Source organism: Astyanax mexicanus, chromosome 14, assembly GCF_023375975.1.
Source record: "Astyanax mexicanus isolate ESR-SI-001 chromosome 14, AstMex3_surface, whole genome shotgun sequence".
NCBI lineage: Eukaryota > Metazoa > Chordata > Actinopteri > Characiformes > Acestrorhamphidae > Astyanax > Astyanax mexicanus.
The window spans coordinates 45,694,969-45,714,171 of record NC_064421.1 but is presented as its reverse complement, the minus strand read 5'-3'; the positions used below and the strand labels follow the sequence as shown (position 1 = coordinate 45,714,171).

At 36.8% G+C, this 19,203-nt stretch overlaps 1 protein-coding gene across 4 annotated transcripts in view; it reads right to left on the bottom strand.

Annotated features, from left to right (window-relative positions):
• Window positions 1–19,203, bottom strand: part of prkd1 (protein kinase D1) — a 71,489-nt gene that overhangs the window by 7,205 nt on the left and 45,081 nt on the right. For 2 of the 4 annotated variants that reach the window (XM_022672608.2, XM_022672609.2), the window contains 10 exons: window positions 15,410–15,614; window positions 12,651–12,728; window positions 11,163–11,361; window positions 9,582–9,705; window positions 7,441–7,518; window positions 5,769–6,054; window positions 3,597–3,649; window positions 2,187–2,259; window positions 341–447; window positions 101–262 (listed from right to left, as the gene is read on the bottom strand). In XM_022672608.2, coding sequence (XP_022528329.1) covers window positions 101–262; window positions 341–447; window positions 2,187–2,259; window positions 3,597–3,649; window positions 5,769–6,054; window positions 7,441–7,518; window positions 9,582–9,705; window positions 11,163–11,361; window positions 12,651–12,728; window positions 15,410–15,614 — 1,365 coding nt within the window. The remainder of the gene's footprint in view (window positions 1–100; window positions 263–340; window positions 448–2,186; window positions 2,260–3,596; window positions 3,650–5,768; window positions 6,055–7,440; window positions 7,519–9,581; window positions 9,706–11,162; window positions 11,362–12,650; window positions 12,729–15,409; window positions 15,615–19,203) is intronic. The other 2 variants (XM_049463659.1, XM_049463660.1) reach the window with 2 other exon arrangements.

The following is a 19,203-nucleotide window of genomic DNA, read 5'->3' as shown; positions in this document are numbered from 1 at the left end:
TATCACTGAACTAAAGGGGCTGTCCGCGTGTGTGCACTCAGTCTGACAGTCACGCAGAGGTCAAGTGCGTGCGGCTAGTGGCCGTGTCTGAGGGACTAACCTGCGTGACGAGGAACTTGGTGATGCGCTCTGGCAGCCTCCCCTTCTCACTAGACAGTATCATCTCCAGCATGTCGCCATGGAGCTTCTCCATGACAACAAACACGCGCTCCGGAGTCTCGAACATGCACTCCAGGTTCACGACCCCGGGGTGGTGAAGGTTCTGCCAAGGTTCACATTATTGTTGGTATAACATCACAGCTTTAAATGCTGTTCTGTGTTTCTATGTGCGCTGATTTACCTGAAGGATTGCGACCTCGTTGCGCAGCTGGCTCTCCTGTTTGGTGGGGAAGCGTAGCTTGTCTATAATCTTGATTGCTACATCTCGACCTGTTTTTCTGTGCTTACCTACAGCGTACAAAGCATAAGAATAGGATTATTTAGTACATAAATATGAATATTTATATACACGCAGCTTGGTTTAAGGTGCGTCAGTGTGTCTTTGCTATCATAACGACGGGAAAAGTATGCGAAAAGCACATAAGGTGTGTAGTACCAATTTTCTAAACTAATCATGGGTGAATAGTTTATATATATATAGCCGTAGTGAATATAGTGAATAGTCGTAATGTGAAATAAACCAATATAAAAGATAAGTACAAAAATCAGATGAGCATTTATTATTTTAAATTTAAATTTTAAGTTGAGAATCACTGATTTAAAGTAAATCAGTTAATGTTTTAATATTGTGAATTCATAACTGTAATCTGGCACAATCTACTATTAAGGTGAGGAGTGTGGCACCACCTGGAGTGGGCTTTTGATTGGTTTTTGCTATAAATGCATAGAATTTCCTAGTTTTCTGTTTTTGCATTGCTGCATGTGTTGTAATATTGCAATATATTGTTTAACCTCTTCTAATTACAAGGTATCTGCAGGTATGGAAATATGTAATTCAATTTAAATACTTTTTATAGCCACACAAATGCATACAACACTAATGTTAAGGTTACAGATTTTATAGTAAGCTTGTGATTTCTGCACTTTTTGACAAATCACTATTTCAAACATAAATTAAAAATATAAAACAATTCTTGAATTTAACTGTTCCTACACTGAAAATAGGTTGCAGTGAAAATGTGAATTCTTTACATTTATATTTCCCCATGCCCCTCTGCTAGTTAAAACAGTAATAATAATTAAACTAATACCATATTTTTTTGACTATAAGACATACCTAAAATCCTTTAATTTTCCAAAAAAATCATCAGGGTGCCTTATAATCCGGTGCTTCTTATGTATGAATTTTACCAGTCAGATATTAAAGAGCAGTGAAGCCACTCTGCTAAAGTACAGCATTATAAGGGTGATTTTTTAGTGAAGTTTCTCCAGCACTAAGGCTGGGTGCAGCAGCATTAGCATTAGCCGCTACCCGCAGCACTAGCTCTTTTGTCGTTCAGAGGTATCGGATATCGGACGAACTGCTAGCTGATAGCGCCCTGGCTTACTGAAACACTCAGTTTTCCTCAGTATAGCTCTGTCGGGCGTACAACCCGCTAGTGCTGCTGTTAGCGGCTAATGCTAATGCACCCGGCCTTAGTACTGGAGAATCTTCACTAAAAAAACCCTTAGACAAAATCTTGGAAATCTAAGATTACTGTAAATTAACGGAAACCCTTAACTCACATAAATAAACAATTTTCAGGAGAGAAATCTGTGTAGATTAACATCCAGTGCTCGTTTAACTTAGATTTTTTTTTTTTTATTAAGAATTACATTTTGTTTTTACTTAGGTGCTTCCCCCAGCTTCCCTGTTAGAAGGAAAACATGGCGACACCCTTGCTCACTTCAGTGTAGGCATCCTTACTAGTGTCGCTTAATGCCCCTTTTAAACTGGTACATTTTATAATTATAATCTGGTGCGCCTTATAATTCGACGTGCCTTATGAAAAATATGGTACGAGAAAAGGCATAAAAAATGCCATTGGTTCCAGTTAGCTTGGCCTGCTATCAAATCAGTAAGCTTAATTGCTTTAAAAACTGGATATTGTGATATGCAAAATGTTGACCGTTTGAAGATGAATTTAAGACATTTTAACACAAATTAAGAATCCACAGATTAAATACAGTAAATACGCTTCCATTACCCCCGTAGACGATGCCAAATTGTCCAGATCCAAGAACTTCATCCGGGAATATCTGGTACACTGAGCTGATATCCTGTAAAAGAAGGAGAAATAAAATGACAGAAAACATGGCGATAGAACATTCCTATGATTGTGAGCCGCTGGATATCTGTAGAGGGCTTTGTCTGGTCTGTGGGTTTTGCACAGTTACAGCGGCTGAATTAAGAGCAGTCGCACAGAGAGATATTACTGCATCCTGCCAGGACTCGGTAAAAGAAGCTCGGGTAACTATGGCAACCCCATGGCCAGGCAGGTAATCAAAATAATCTCCAATAGAGGCACTGAGTGTTTATATCACACTGAAACTCAAGGCTACAGGTACAGGCAAGCCAACACAGACATGCAGCACAGTCTAACAGCAGAGAAAGAACACGCTGCTGTTTCAGATTTTAAACATCAAACCTATTAAAACAATCTGCTGCTGTTTTCAAAATTTAGAACGTATGTCTATATAACATAGTTTCTTTACCTATTTGAACCATCTTGAATTTTACAAGTAATAAAATGTTTAAAAATCTATTTAAATAGTATTAACAGGGTATTCTGCAGGTTTAGGGAAATCAAAAAGCACACAGCAATAAGGGTGTGCCATATCGTATTGCAAGCAATATTATACCCTGAAATATGGTGCCATATCACCCACCCCTTATTATCACATCAGGGTACTACTTTTTTGCTGTTTTTAGCAAAAGAAAAATTCACACTGTTCTCATTTCCCATTATATATCTACTAGAGACAGATCATATGTGCCCAGTATCATTTATTTTACTTTAATCCTCGATATATGGAGATATTTAGAGTGCATTATTATTATTATCATGATATTCTGGATCATTGACTTCTGTTACAAATTTAATAAAATTCTTGTATTTTTTAATATCTCAGTTAAAGGTTTACCATATCATATTGTATGCAATAATAAAATCTTCTCTGGTGAGCTTTTGTTTACATCCCTCCCCTGTCTCTCTGTCGCGCTGTTTCTGACTCTCTCTCACACACACACACACACACACACACACACACATTGCTGTTTCTGTGCAGTGTTCCTAAGGAGATTCATTCTTTATTTTTTAGTATGCTGTTACTTTTTTAAAATTTAGCTGGTATTTAAACATTCAGAGTTTAAAGGCACAATTACTAAAAAATATTTGAATATGAATTAATGAATTGTGCACAATTTAATATCCATTACAAAAAGTTTCATTGTTATAAGGGAATAATCACAATTAATCACAGACAATGTGTGATTTTTTTAAATCCACAGACAGCTCTTATTTTTAATATTTTGTATTATTTTTATTATTATTGTTTTACAAATAGCCACAATCAACAAGGAATATGAAATTTAAAAAATTGAAATGCATGTTTACCACATTCTCCTGAATCTGGCAGTTGGATACGGAGATGCTGATGGAGACGTCCTCTGTTTGTGACAGAAACAAACATGATCACAATGTTAAAAACAGATCAGCGTTGTTAATGTTCTTACGGTTTCTTCATGTACAGTCTCTGAATAAGGTGATTCAGAACGCTCTTTCCTGTTCAGCTGAAGTCGTGGGTGTGTGCTGTAGATAAATCACCTGTTTTCCTCCAGTGGACTCAAGGCAGATTTTTGGTGCGTAAAAAGCAAACTGACTCACTCTCTCCTGACAATAAACCACTACAGCAAGGAAAGGTGGGTAATGATTTCCTTCTTATCCAAACTAGAAATTTAAAACAAATCTCAACAAAGTGGCTAAAACTTTACTTTAGTCTTTCAGTGCCTGAAAAAAACATTTCTTGCTTTCATTAATAATGAATCACACTAAAAAACACATTAAAAATTGTTTATTGTTGAGTTAAAGGTCGAGTTTGTTCTCTGAAGGCTCCTATATCTTTAAGTTATGAAATTATTTATTTGTTGCTAACACTATCAATAGCTTAAAAGGTGTTGAAATACAGCTGCATTTTCTTACAATGTTTTTTATGACTCACTGCCAGCAGTCTGTCATGCAGTGGTATATTTGGATATGGCATGATTATGTTTTGTATTAATTAGTCATCATGTCAGACACAGTCAAGAGGTACAATATATTGTAAATCATCTTTGCTTATGAAGCTTTTTTAATGTGCCAAAGGTTAACAAGCTTCTTGAATAAGAGTTTATTTATTGCACTTTCACTTTTGAAGGGCATTCTGTATATATAATATGATTTTTTTTTAATAGCCAAGTAGCTACTGGATGATACATCTTCTTTAACACTTGATACATAACATTTTGCTACATGTATTTGTTATTTTTTTTTCACCACAGAATAAAATAAACTGATTAAGTATATTAGCTACAAAACTACAGTTAAAAATATATATCTTGTATAAAGAACATTGTAATATCTCATTCATTTAATCGCTATTTCCATTGTTAACTGCTGGAGCAGCGTTAACAATAACCGCTAATTGTGCTAAGTGCTAGCCCTTTTTCCATTCAGAGGTGTGTATTATCACCCTACTACTAACCCCGGCTAGCACTGCTGGAGCAGCATTAGCATTACCAGCTAAACGCGCTAAGTGCTAGCTCTTTTTTACCGTTCAAAGGTGAGTATATTGGACTCTAAACTGCATGTTTACAGTGTTAAAACAAGCTACGAGGCACAAACCACTAGCTAATATTGCCCTGGCTTACTGGAACACTCAGTGTTCCTTAATGTAGCGCTTTTGGGCGACGTTAGCGGCTAACTGCTAGCGAGTACTCGCTAATGCAAATGCTACAGCCTTAGTGCTGGAGAAATTTAGAAATCTAAGCTTACGGTAATTTTCTGGCATTAAAGTAAACTGTATAATTTAATCGTTTTACTTGACGAACTAAACTTTTGCCATTTTCTGCTCGATATTTTAGTTGCCAAATATTAAGTGCAGACTTCATATTTTACTTTTAAAACTAGATTTGACCTTTTTTTTGTAGTTTTAACAATTTTCCATGCTTTACACTTGTTTCAATTCTGTGGCAGTAATATTCTAGAAATATAACCATCTCTTCACATAACCTCAGTATAGCATTTTTGCCCTTATATTCAGAAAGTAAAGATTTATGACTCTCTAAACTTACTGGAATTTAATTTTCTGTTCCACCTTAAATGGGCCAAAACGTACAGACGGTAGAATGTAACTGTGGTGCTTTTTTAAGGTGGAATTTAAACTTAGCACAGCAAACTTGTCAAAAATGTCATTTTTTTAATGTTTAGAATTAGAGGGGGTGCCATACTGAATCATTCCGCATCATTATACTTTATGATACATTAAGTTATCGTTAAAAGGTTATTTACTTTGTTTCTACTGAATGTTTTACTGTCCTTATACAAAAAATGATATTTATTATATTTATTTTGTTGCAGTAGATATTTGTTTTAAATTAATTAAGTTAATGAACATTGTCACCCTAAAAATACCCTGAGCCATTTCTCATTCCTTTATTTTATGAGTAATTTCAATAAACTGAATAGTTTTTCTTGTAATTACAGAATACTGTAATGTAACTTTAAGATGTTTATAAATAAAGTTCGTACTGTGATGGCTGTGTCGGCCGCTGTGCGCCATGCCCTTTGAAATGACTGGCATGAGGGCATGCTGGATGGCCATCTCCCACATGCTGGCCACGTCTTGTCCTGTTCCGCTGACCAGCATGCTGCTGCCGTGGCCTGATGAGCAGTCGTCCAGTCGAGACAGGTTCTCTCCTACGTAGTACACCAGCGAGGTCGTAGCTATCTCAAAGCAGTGTGGGTTAGCACCTTCAGGGAGCAGATTGAAGGTCTTAGCCGGCTCCAAAGAAAGAATTTCAGATAGGGGAATTTCCTGCAGAACAGAAACAGCCAATACAGGGGTCAAGAAGAGTATAGAGAATATGTGAGATTATATATTGACTATTAATATGCAGAAGTTTAATATGGATTAAATATTAGTAATATGGATGAGAGAAATGTGTAAATATAGTAATGTATCAGGGATGCATTTCTTAACACTTGATTGAGGCAGATTTTTAGGAAATGAATCTAAAAACGTAACCTTGCGCTTAAAAACATTCTAAAAATTGAGTATTATCAGCCTGTTGCCTGCTGTTAATCCCAGCTAGCACTGCTGAGGCAGCATTAGCATTGCCCACTAACAGTGCTAAGCACTAGCTCTTTTACCACTCAGAGGTATTAACTGTGTAAAGCGTGCAGATTGTGGTTTGTACCCTGGGTAGGGGTAGGGGTTTGTATGTTAGCTAGCCCACTGCTAAAGTTAGCTAGCTCTCCCCTAAACTTAGTTCTCTTCCCAGTAGCGTTGGCTAGCTTGCCGCTAAAGTTATATGTGTTAGCTAATTTGCCGCTAAGGTCAGTATGTTAGCTAGCTCGCAGCTAACCTTAGTTCTCTTCCCAGTAGCTTAGCTAACTCACTGGTAAGGTCAGAATTTTAACTAGCTCATCGCTAACCTTAGTCCTCTCCACGGTAACGTAGCTAACTTGCTGCTAATGTTAGTTAGCTCTCCATCAACTTTAGTTCTCTCCTCGGTAACGTAGCTAGCTCGCCGCTAATGTTAGCTAGCTCTGCGTTAACTTTAGTTCTCTCCTCAGTAACGTACCTAGCTAGCTTTCCGCTAACGTTAGTTCTTTCCTGGGTTACGTAGCTAACTCGCTGCTAATGGTAGCTAGCTCTCCGCTAACGTTAGTTCTTTCCCCAGACTAGATGTTCAAGGTGGGCCACTGTGTTTTCCCACCGGCATTAAACGCACCATCTGAAAATGTAACACATACAGCAAATTTCCTGTAAATTTCTGACAATTTAAGACCTTAATATTTTTATTTTAATTTGAGACTTTTTAAGACCCGCAGACACCCTGTATTATTGATCTGTACGTAGATTAACATCCAGCGCTCATTTGACTTTATAAGAAAAGTTTTTTTTTTTTGGATTACAGTTGTGTTTAGCTCAGCTTTACAGCTTTACAAGTTTAATTTAGCTTAGCTTTACAGGTCTCACTTTACAGGCTGGATTAGAAGGAAAACATGGTGACTTCCATGTGCCTTACTAGTGTTGCATAATGTGCCTTGTAATCCGGTGAGCCTTATGTATGAAAATAGACAAGAAAATGGTAAACGGTATGACGTAAAAATATGGTCACTTGTAATGGTTAATACTGGCTAAATAATGTGGTTAAATAAATCAAACAATACTGGCTGATTGTTTGAATGAGCTTACCTTATAGTATTTGCTTCCAGTATCATTCTGGAACAAAGTAATGCACTTGCTGTCCAGTCGCCAATAATGTCTCTTGCGCTGGAATAAAATAGCAGAACAGTACAGTCACCCATTATCATATTAAAAATACACATATGGAACAATACTCTGTTACACTGTTTACTTATAATGTGAAGAGTCATTTCATATTACACAATTTCATTTTTGCAAGTTTTAAAGATATACTATCATCATAATCATTAAACCCAATGGTTCTAATCACTTAAATGGAATGTATAAACCACCTAGACATACCAGACTGTTTCTACCAACATTAGTGAAAGAATGAAAAGAATTGTTCTGAGGAGCTCAATGAACTCCAGCTTCCAAATCCAGTCGTGAAATTTTCTTACTACTAAATAGTCCCTAGTCAACTGTCAGTGAACTTTTAATAAAGTGGAAGTGACTGAAAATATTCCCAAAAATGTTCCCAAAAATCGTCAGCACGCTTTACGTATGAAGGAACAGGAGTTTTAGTTTAGTTCTCCAACACCAAGACTGGAGTACCATTAGCATTACCTGCTAACCACACAAAGCGCTAGCTCTTTAGCCATTCTGAGGTATTCTGAGTATTATCGGCCTGTATCCTGCTGTTAAACTCAGCTAGCACTGCTGGAGCAGGATTAGCATTAGCCGCTAATCGAGCTAAGTGCTAGCTAGCTCTTTCATCGTTCAGAGGTGAGTATATCGGCCCGTGGTCTGCGTGTTTACTGTGTTAAAACAAGCTACGTAGGATGAACCGCTAGCTAATATAGCACTGGCTTACCGAAACACTCAGGGTTCCACAGTGTAGGGCTTTTGGGCAGCATTAGAAATGGAAATTTGGAAAGCTCCTTACTGTAAATAAACAGAGGTGCTTTACTTACCCAAATAAACAGTTTTCAAAGGAGAAATCTGTGTAGATTAACATCCAGTGTTTGTTTGACTTTAATAGAAAGTCTTTATTTATTAAAGAGTTTTGTTTACTTAGCATAGATTTACCTACCTTTCTAAGTTAGCTAACCCTCTCCCCACCACCACCCAGTGGCGAGACCTGCTGAATGAGAAATTCCTTGTAGTGTCTCTAAAATATGCCTTATAATCCAGTGCGCCTTATAGTGTGAAAAATATGGTAGTATAGGCTTACTTGCTCTTTATAAAACTAATAAGAAATGGCTTTTTTATTCAGGTTCATGTCACCCTGTATCCATTTCTTTAGGACCATATGGTAAATACAAGGGGTGTGACGAGATCTCGTGGCACAAGATCTCACGAGATTAAAACGGACGATATTTCTCGTCAGGCTTAAACCTGTCTTGCGGGGCAAAAAACAGTTAAGTGTGGACTTTTTAAGAGGGATCTGGCAACCCGATAGCGATAGCGATAGAGTATGATGGGTTGAGCAGTGAGAGCAGCTCTCAGCAGAAGAGGAAAATTCAGGCATTTGCATAGAAGATGCTTCTGCTACTTTTAAGTTGTAAGTCTGGCTGCATTTTGACTTCAGTGGAAACAATAAACGGTAACAGATGGACCAACAAGACACAAACCATATATAAATACTGTAAGTAAATCCTACACGTGACTGTTTCATAGGCAGCTGTACTAATCCCTTAGCTCTGTACTGTATTAAAAAACATGTTCTGTCTCTGTTTGCACTTCAAGCATAGTCTTAATATGACTGGTTATGGTTCTGCATAGTTAAATTACAAGAGATTTAGGAGAAAAAAACACAAACCATAGGCTTAATATGACTGGTTGTGGTTTGCACTTATTGTTTGCACTATATAAGACCTATTTTTTATTCTTATTTCTATTTCTTATAGAATCAATGTGAGAGAGAAACCAGTCTGTTAAATTTGTGTTATATGATTTTGTCAAAAAAACATTTTTCATTTTTGACGTTTTCTTTAAAATTTTATTTTTAAATCTCGTCTCGTCTCGTTCTCGTGAACCCAATATCGTGTCTCGTCTCGTGATTTTAGTGTCTCGTCACACCCCTAGTAAATACACTCCCCTTAACATACAAAAAATCAGCTGGTAAACTAATTTTTTATCTTCCAGTAACTGATACAGGCATTGGATTTATATTACAATATATTACCAAAGAGCAGCAGATTTCTCACCAGTGTGTCCTTGCTGGTGAAGTGCACCAGCCAGCCCTCCTTCATGACGTTGCTGCTTTTTCTCTTGGTGTGCTTGACTGACTGGACCACTCGCATGAGGGGGATGTTGTTGCTGGTGCATGGGCTTTTTTTTACATCGATGAGTCACGAGTCAAAAACATACAAAACATGATAAAACACAGTTTTTAAGTTTAAATCACATCCAGGCAGGTATGGGGTACCTTACATCTAAAGTATTTATTTTAAATTATATACTGTATATATACAGCTCTGGAACAGATTTAAAGAGATCACTTCAGTCTCTGAATCAGTTTCCCCGATTTTGCCCGTATATGCTGAAATGAGAAAAGATGCCCTCAAATAATGCAAACAAAACAAGTTCATATTCATAAAGTTTTAAGAGTTCAGAAATTAATATTTGGTGGAATAACCCTGGTTTTTAATCACAGTTTTTATGCATCTTGGCATCATGTTCTCCTCCACCAGTCTTACACACTGCTTTTGGATAACTTTATGCTGCTTTACTCCTGGTGCAAAAATTCAAGCAGTTCAGTTTGGTGGTTTGATGGCTTGTGATCATCCATCTTCCTCTTGATTATATTCCAGAGGTTTTCAATTTGGTAAAATTAAAGAAACTCATCATTTTTAAGTGGTCTCTTATTTTTTTTTCCAGAGCTGTATATATGTAATAAAAATGAAATTAAATACGTTATATGTTTGAATTTCTTGCTACTCAGCAGATTTGCCAGTGTTGAATCAACAGTGTTGGTGGTAAATTAACACCGCAAATGTTAACATTTCACACTCACAGTGTAAGACAGGGACATTTCCTGTGCAATCTCTCTGTAAGCAGAAGAGCCGCTTCACACCAAAGCTTACATTTGGCTTTTGATTATTATTATTTTTTTTTTTTAGTACAACAGACTCAGTAGCTCATTTACTTAATCACAAGTGATATGGATATTTCATTACATTACTACACTACAGTTATGCCTTAGCCCTTATTTATAGTGTTTGTTCCTGTCTTGTGTTCTTGCTCCTATCTGTACCCTATAGGTTCCATATATGTCCAGTACAGTGGACAAAAATGAATTGCCAGGTCTCTGATCAGAACCAGGCATCTAAATGCATTTCTGAATTAGAACTTAATATGCTGAGTATAAAAGAGCGTTTCTCCCTCTGTTTGGTTTAGTTTCACACAGGCATTAAAACTAAATGCACCAAAACGTGCACAAATAAACCATGTGATCACATTGTCTACTCTGATTGGTCAGAGCTGTCTGGCTCGGAAGCAAGAACGTAAATATAGTGAGAAGGTTCTGTGTTCCAGCAGGTATATCTGTGCAGTGTGAAACTGCTTTAACACAGAACACATTGAGTTGTCTGAGTGTTGGAGCTTCTCAGTTAATCAGTCAGAAAAATATCTGTGCACTGGACAGGGGCAGGGCAGATTACGGCAAAAGTTGGAATCAAACGTGGTGGCGTAATTAATAGCATGCATTAATGATTCAACATTGATAGTCCTACTTTAGAGATTACACTATATTACTAAAGTACCAGTAGGCTGAGAGTGTAATGTACCTGATGATTCTGTTGGACTCATCAGGATCTGGATCATGAAAGTCCACCAGTTCACCATGTCCTGCATCCAGCAGTCCTGCATGATCAGACACTAGTGACTCCTCCATCTCATCTATGAGGGGACTGTTCCTCTCTCCATCATGATCATCACAGCCTTCCTCCATCACTATGTCTGACTCAGCACCAGGACTCAAAAGATCTACAAGAGAAGAGAAGAGAAAAGAAGAGAAGAGAATTTATTTTAAATTCATTTATATCATTTATAAATATTTAAATATGCACAAAAAATAACTTTAAAATACATTTTATTATTCAGCATGGTGTATAGGCCTAATTGCAAAAGTAAGATATGTACCATGAACGTTACCATAAAATATAATTATTAAAATCCTTCAGAGATGCAATTTTTGCATCATTGTTTAACTTCAAATATTATCTATGCTTTCAAAATATATTTAAAAATATATATTTTTCAAAATAAATCCATAATATTTAAGTTAAACTACACATTTTTGTTGTTTCCCCGGTTTCACTCAGTCCTGTTACTGTAACACATTACCCCATCTGAAACATCTGGAACATTCTACGACAGGAAGTCACATCTACAACAGGAAGTGACATCAGTTGCTTCTTCTCAAGACCATGGGAAGACTAAAATTAAGTTCCCTCATTTGTTGTTTTTTTTGTATATGTTACTCTGTTACTCAAAACACAACAGTGCCAGTAACAGGAGTGAGTATTAGCTAATGTAAACCAATTTTTTTGTTTGGTTCATCATTTATTTATTGGTTTAATAAATACCATGATAACACATTTGATCAATTTTAAGTTTTGGTCTCCTTAAAAAGTTAAAAATGGCTTTGCATATTTTCTAAAAACACAATATATGTATATGTATATATAATGTATATGTATATGTATATATAATGTATATATATATACATTTATAGTGATTGTTTTTTACCATAAATATCAATTATTTGAACATGCAGTCAACCATTTCTTTAAAATAAAGAATTTCTTGAGAGAAAATCGAGAATTAGGAATTAGTGGACTTGCTTTGAAAAATTATTTTTTAAATGTCACATGAGTTTTGGTCACAGGACTGAGCCAGAACATGTAACAGTTTGACCAGTACATGTTTTGAATATATGTGTTATATATGTGTGTTATTAGATTCAGAGTTAAAAAAATATTTAAAATTAAAAAATTAAGTTTAATTTGGAAGAGTAATATAATTTCAACAAGCAAATGGCACCCATTCGGTGGAATGGCCCATTTTATCATGTATTGTTTTTTTTGTTTTTTTTATAATCCAGCACTAAATATAAATGCTACAGGCCACAGTTTTGCACCTAAATTAATTTAGCTGCTGATTTCAGTGTGGCTGAACAGTTGCGAGATAAATATTGTTGTTTTCGTTGAGAAAATGCAGCATCGCTGATCGTGGCATTAAGAAGCACAAAGCTGTGCTAAAGTTAGACTTGCCTCCGTTTCTCGACACCTCGCCAAGGCAGTTGTTTGGCACTTTGGGTGCACATCGTTTGTGGCAGTTGAATTTGCAATCTGAAACGGTGTGAGGAGAAAAAGAGAGATGAGAAAATCGTAGCAAAGTGGGGAGGAGAGAAAGAGAGAGAGAGAGAGAGAGAGAGAGAGACCTGGCACAGTGACATGAGCGTGTGTTATGCTATTGGCTGACAGGCTGAGACCTCGCACGTTGCAGAAGCACATTAAAACTGTTTCTGCCAGCCAGCTGACAGCACTCTAATGCCTGAGACGCTGCATACCTTATATCACAGCAGCCCTTTCTGTATTCACATACACACAAGCATTAACACTGCACCGCATTAACCCCTACAGCTGCAAGGACCAATGGGTGACTTCAGACCTCCATTCCTCACTTTCATAACCACACATAATGAGGGTGTAAAAAATCTATATAGTACTCTAACACCAGAAAATAACATTTTATCCAGTACTTTATTCGAAATTAATACACCACTGATTCACTGATTGGTGGAAACTTCACACTAGACCTCGAGCAGTTTGGACTGTGTGTCTCTCCACTCTTCCTCCAGACTCTGCTCCCTTGATTTACTTTAAATGAAATGTTTTTAAAAATTTACTGATGATCAGTGATGGTTTGTTTGGAGAGACATGTCTGTCATCTGCTGGTGTTGATCCACTGTGTTTTATTATCAAGTCCAAAGGGTCTTGGGTCTGGGTCTTCAGCACAGTGACACTGTTTCGAAAGTTTGAAGGAAAATGAAGGAAAGTAGCTGATGTCTTTACAGGCGGATTACTGGATTAGCATTTTTGCAAAATGGACATAAACCGGCATTTATAAAAAGGCGCGACTGAGTGAGTGGCCATTAACACATTTGGGTGTTCATGCGTACTTCAGAACATGAAATTAGGAGGTCAAAATGTGTGGCCGTTACGAAAAAAATGCAAATCTTCATGTTGGCAGGTGTGAAGTCGATTTTTGGCATTTGTGAATCAATTCAGAATCGTCCCCCAGTCTTATTAAGCACTACAGTCTCTACAGGTTCGTTGGTTTTGTGTAAATCTTATTATTAATCTTTTTTATAATCTGAAAAAGTTTTAATGGAAGAAAAAAGACAAAAGATACATTTTTAATACTTTGAAACTTTGTGTAAAACCTTGAATCTTGTCTTCTACATTTTACACACTATAACCTTTCTTTGTTTTAAATGTTTCATATCCAAAATGGTGGTGATTTTTAGTTTTTGTCTTGATTTTTCTTTTCAGCCACACTGTGTGTATTCATAACCAGCAGCTGTGCAGGTGGAGCAATCACACTGTGGCCTGCACGCCTACTAACATCACTAACTATATATAACTACTTCTGTCATTGTACGTATATGTATGACTCATGTGCAGTTATTGTGGCACTCAAGCCAGAGACTACACTCTAAGAAATATAAGTACAGATTTGTACTTAAAAGAGTACAAAGCTTGTCGCTGGGGCTGTACCTTATATTGAGGCACAAAAAAGTACCTTTCAGTGAAAGTCCTTTTTTGTACCCATGGTTTTTGTGGCAGTAAAGATCATAAAGATTATAAACATTATCATCAACTAAATATGGCTCAAAAACTTGATGATACAAAATTGTCTGGCTTTCAAATAAAAAAATGTGCAATTTAAATATATACTGTTCATTAGTACAGTGATACAGAATACTGAATGTACCCTTTGGTTGCAGGTTAAATGGTACAAATCTGTACTTATTGCTGTTAGAAATGACTTTGTACTTCAGAGGGAACAAATCTGACCCCGTAAAGACCAGTATTGTACCTTTGAGGGTACAATTATAAAGAGTGTACCTTCGAGTACAAAAAAGTACTCATATCGTACCTCTGTTTTTTAGAGTGTACTAGTGAAAATGCTGCTTTTTTGATTGCTTTATTTTACTGATGATTTACTTTATTATACTGATGATCAGTGATGGTTTGTTTGGAGAGTCATGTCTGTCATCTGCTGGTGTTGATCCACTGTGTTTTATTATCAAGTCTAAAGTCAGTGCAGTTTTGTTCTCTCACAAAATCTTAAAGCACTTCTTCATGCTTCCCTCTGCTACTGACAACTTTTATGGAGATGCGGATTTCATTTTCCAGCAGGACTTGGCGCTCTGCCCACACTGCCAAAAGTATCAATTGGTCTTATTATATAATATTCTACGTTTCTGAGACACAGATTTTCATTGTCTGTAAGCCAAATAAATGCTTAAAATAGATCCTTCTGTGTGAAATAAATGATTTGTTTAAATTTGCATGTTTTTTGAAAATAGATGACATTGCCTGGGAGGGTCAGGTGACATGTCACATGAGTATTTTAGGTCACATGCGTCTGTACTAAACGTAAATTGTGTTGAGGATGGCATGAGCCAAAACATGTCCAACAAAAAATGTCCGTACTGTTAAAAGCCAGAGAAAGCACAAGGTAAAGGATATTTTTGTCACAGTTTGGCTACTCAAATGCGCTCCATACAGGCAGGTTATCTCGGCAGGTTATGAGGGACTTCCTGTAAAATGTGGGCAATGCAACATAAACGCAGCATCAGAGACCTTCGATCGCTGCCGTGTATAGCATTGTACAGAATAAAACACGCTGCCAACAAGTGCGTTACGCTTCTGGTGAGTAATAGCAAGACCTTTCAAGAGCACATGAAGTGAGCAAACAGCCATGTGGACCCAGGTTTAAAAAGGGAAGTGTGAGCTCGTACCTTTGCACTGCAGGCCCTGGCGGAACAGGCCCTTGAGGAGCTTCTTGCAGTGTTGGCAGACAGTGGGGCGTGTGTAGGAGTGGATGACGAATGTGTGCGGCACCTTGACTTTAGACAGCAGGATCTTGTCGAGCTCGATGGGACGCCCGATGTAGGATTGCGAGTTGGAACGTCCTCTTCCAGGGAATACGTCCGCCTGGCTCTTCTGTAGAAAAGAAGCGGGAAAAAAAAGACTGGGGATCAACGGAGTTCTCTGAGGAAGCGAGAACATCTCGTACTGCTTTTCAGGTAAAGCGTGTACTGTTGTTTCTGTGGTGGAGAAAGTAATTTAAAGGAGAATGGTGTAAAAATTACTTTTGTTGTAGTAAAACATGATAAGGAGTGCTTACCTTTGTTGTATAGGTCATCAACGCTCCCCCACAGCTTTCTGAGATCCAGTAATTTTGTGCTTTTTGCCCAGGACTTCATGATAAACAGTTTTTTACCCCGTTATCCAGCTCAAAGTAGCTCCACACCTCATTGGTAGAATCCAGAGACCCCTGACATCTAAAACGAGGATTTAATAACTTAAAAACTGCACAAGAAGCTTATTAAAAATCACTGTTTACATCCCTTAGTACAGGTAAATCTCCGAGTGCCTCCATCATTGTACTGATAATGTCATATAGACATACATACATAGACTCCGCATTTAACCTGCCTCCCGGCACATAGTGCATTTATTTATCTACACTGAGGAAAGTGTTTAATACACCTATAATAATCTCAACTCTACCAATTTTGACCCGATTTTCACACAGTTTGGTCTGTCACGAACAGCTATTAGATGTAGAAATGATTCAGGATGCTGTTATACATTACAAATACATGCTTTCATGCTGAAATACTTTGTATTATGCTCTTTAACAAAGACAGACATATGGTATGTGATATTAATAATAATTGTTATGTGCGAAATCTATGTATATATGTCCTTGACATTATCAGTACAGTGATGGTGGCGCCCGGAGCTACAAAGAAGCACAATGGAATGTAAACAGTGATTTTTAATAAGCTTCTTGAGCACTTTTAAAGTTATTAATCTCCAGATTCTACCAATCAAGTGTGGAGCTACTTTGAGCCTAAATAACAGTCAAAAAGGACAAAATTACTAGATCTCGGAACACTGTGGAAGAGCGGAGGTGGGTAAAGGTTAGTACTATTTGTTATGTTTTACTACACCAAAAGTTCATTTCACACCAGAGTTCTCCTTTAAGTCTTCTGGCCACGCATGCTTTTGTTGTAACTGTTTCTCGTAATTGCAATAAAATTATCAGAGTTAAACGAACACCTACGATGTACACTGGAGGCCAGTTTACCACAGTAGTTGTTCATTTGATGCTGTTGATTTAGCAACATATATGCTAAAGCTACATAAAACACTGGTTATGTATTTCAGACAGGTGTCAAACATCTCCAGTCATGTGACCGAGCCTACATTCTCCGAGAAGCAAACAAGAATGTTTGTCTAGGAAAAATCAGGTTGTGGCAGATTTGCATTAAACTCAGAACAACGAGTTTCACATCAAGCTGTTATTTAATGTGCCGCTGATTGGCAGATGTGCAAATGTCTTACCACCTGTTGAGAATAGACCTGACATCACGCAGGTGTGCCAAATCAACTGCTCACTGCACTCTAAAGAAAGCAAGCGATCAATAGTCTTCTTGTTCTCCAGTTGTACAAATGGCCAGAGAGCGTAAGTCACTAATGGAGAGAACCCAATGAACTTACAAGACCTTTATTACTCCTAATTCGGGAGAAATAAAAAGCCGATAGCTTTCTATACCAGCGTTAACAATGCGAGTGTTCAAATTTAACCATCTCAATGGTAATTTAACAATAAAATTGCCAATGGCAAATGGAAAAATTGCTAAATTACCAATGGCAAACTTATGCAGGACTGTGCGCCTGTCAAATTCACATGGAGGAAAACACACCAATATATATACACAGTCAGTTTGTACTATATTATTATATTATACTATATTACTACTATATGGCATATTCCGTGCACACAAATCTTATTTTTTTATTTTTAAAAGTACACATTTTGGGAAAATCACTAGAATGTGCTCAGTGTCCTCATGCTGTTAGCATAGCATAGCTATTTTTACTTTCAGTCCTGTTACTCAAAACACAGGAATATTTCTTTTTAATTTACACAATAGTAAATTTGATCAGTTTCAGGTTTGGATCTTATGAAAACATAAAAATGGCTTTGCATCTTTTAGAAAAATACAATGTACATGCAAACGTAGTTAATTTTGTCATAAATATCAATAATTTGAACATTCAGTCACCCATTTATTTAAAACACACACTGCCTTGAGAGAAAATCAAAGGAATCATGTTACATGTTATGAAAAGTTAAATACATGTGTTATAAGATTAGATTGTTATTAAAGTTGAAAAAAAAGTTTAATTTAGAACAGCAACAACAAGCAAATGGCACCCATTCGGTGGAATGGCACATATATTACTATATTAACTATATTAAGGTAACACACAGTCTAGTCAGAATATTATAACCACTTTCTATATACACGGTTTTTAAAATTTGAATCAAACAAAAATCTGAGAAGTTTGTTGTGCAAAAGAAGTCACTTTTTGCCTTCAGAAGTCACTTAATTACTTAATAGAGTCCAGCTGTGGAAAAACAGCATCATAAAGACCTTAAAAAACTTACCAGACAGGTCAGATATAAAGTTGTGGAGAAGTTTAAAGCAAGTTTAGGGTATAAAAAAAAAAAAAAAAAAAACACAAAACACATCCCCCTGTGGACAGCATCCTGTGACCACTTATAAAGGACTAGAACGAACAGTGAGTGGTAAACACAGTGTTTAAAAACTCCAGCAGCACTGCTGTGACTGAACCGCTCTTATCACCAGCACAACACACACTACTAACACACCCCCACCATACCACTGTTTCACTGCAGTGCTGAGAATAATGACCCACCACCTAAATAATAACAGCTGCTCTGTGGTGAAAACTGAAAAACAGGGTGAAAGAAAGAGAAAAAAGATATAAGACGTAGTTTTAGAAGAGCAGTTATAGAAACACAGCGTGGTCATAAAAATCGGACTAGACTGTGTAATACTTAGTACTTTTGGATGAAGTATTATTTACCTCTAATGCGGAACGCAGCCACCTGCATTATATAAATACTCACAGCAGAGTGTTATGGAGGGGGTGTTTCATGTTCTTGTATCTGTTTAGATTTCTCTGAGCTTTTGGCTTCTGCCAGTCACTTTGCTGGCCTGTCTCACAGCTCCAGTCTATTCCTGTCGGAGGTGCGCATGTTGACATTTACATAGAAAGATGGAAAACTCGGCATTACTCATACTTAGAAAATTGTGTTTTTTGTTTTTTACTTTTTTAGAATGAATGTATGATTAATTCTTCAACTCTTTGAACTCTAGGCTGTTTTGGAGTATTTTTTCTTCGTTTTTGTTTTCAGTTCCTCTTTCAGGTCTTATAACACAGTAATTCTATCAGACAGACACATGCCCTGATCTCTTTTACTTTTACAAAAATATAATCATTTAAAAAAAAAAAAAAAAAGGAAACTGATCATGTTTTGGTCAAAATTTTACCAAACACCTGTTTATTTATACTTATGTTTGACGTGCAAAATAGGGAATCTTTCTAGAACTCTGATTAGCATTTATAGTGTAAATAGTCAAATTGTACCACCAATCAGAGAACACACTCCATGTTTAACCGCATTTTTCGCACTATAATTTGCATTTAA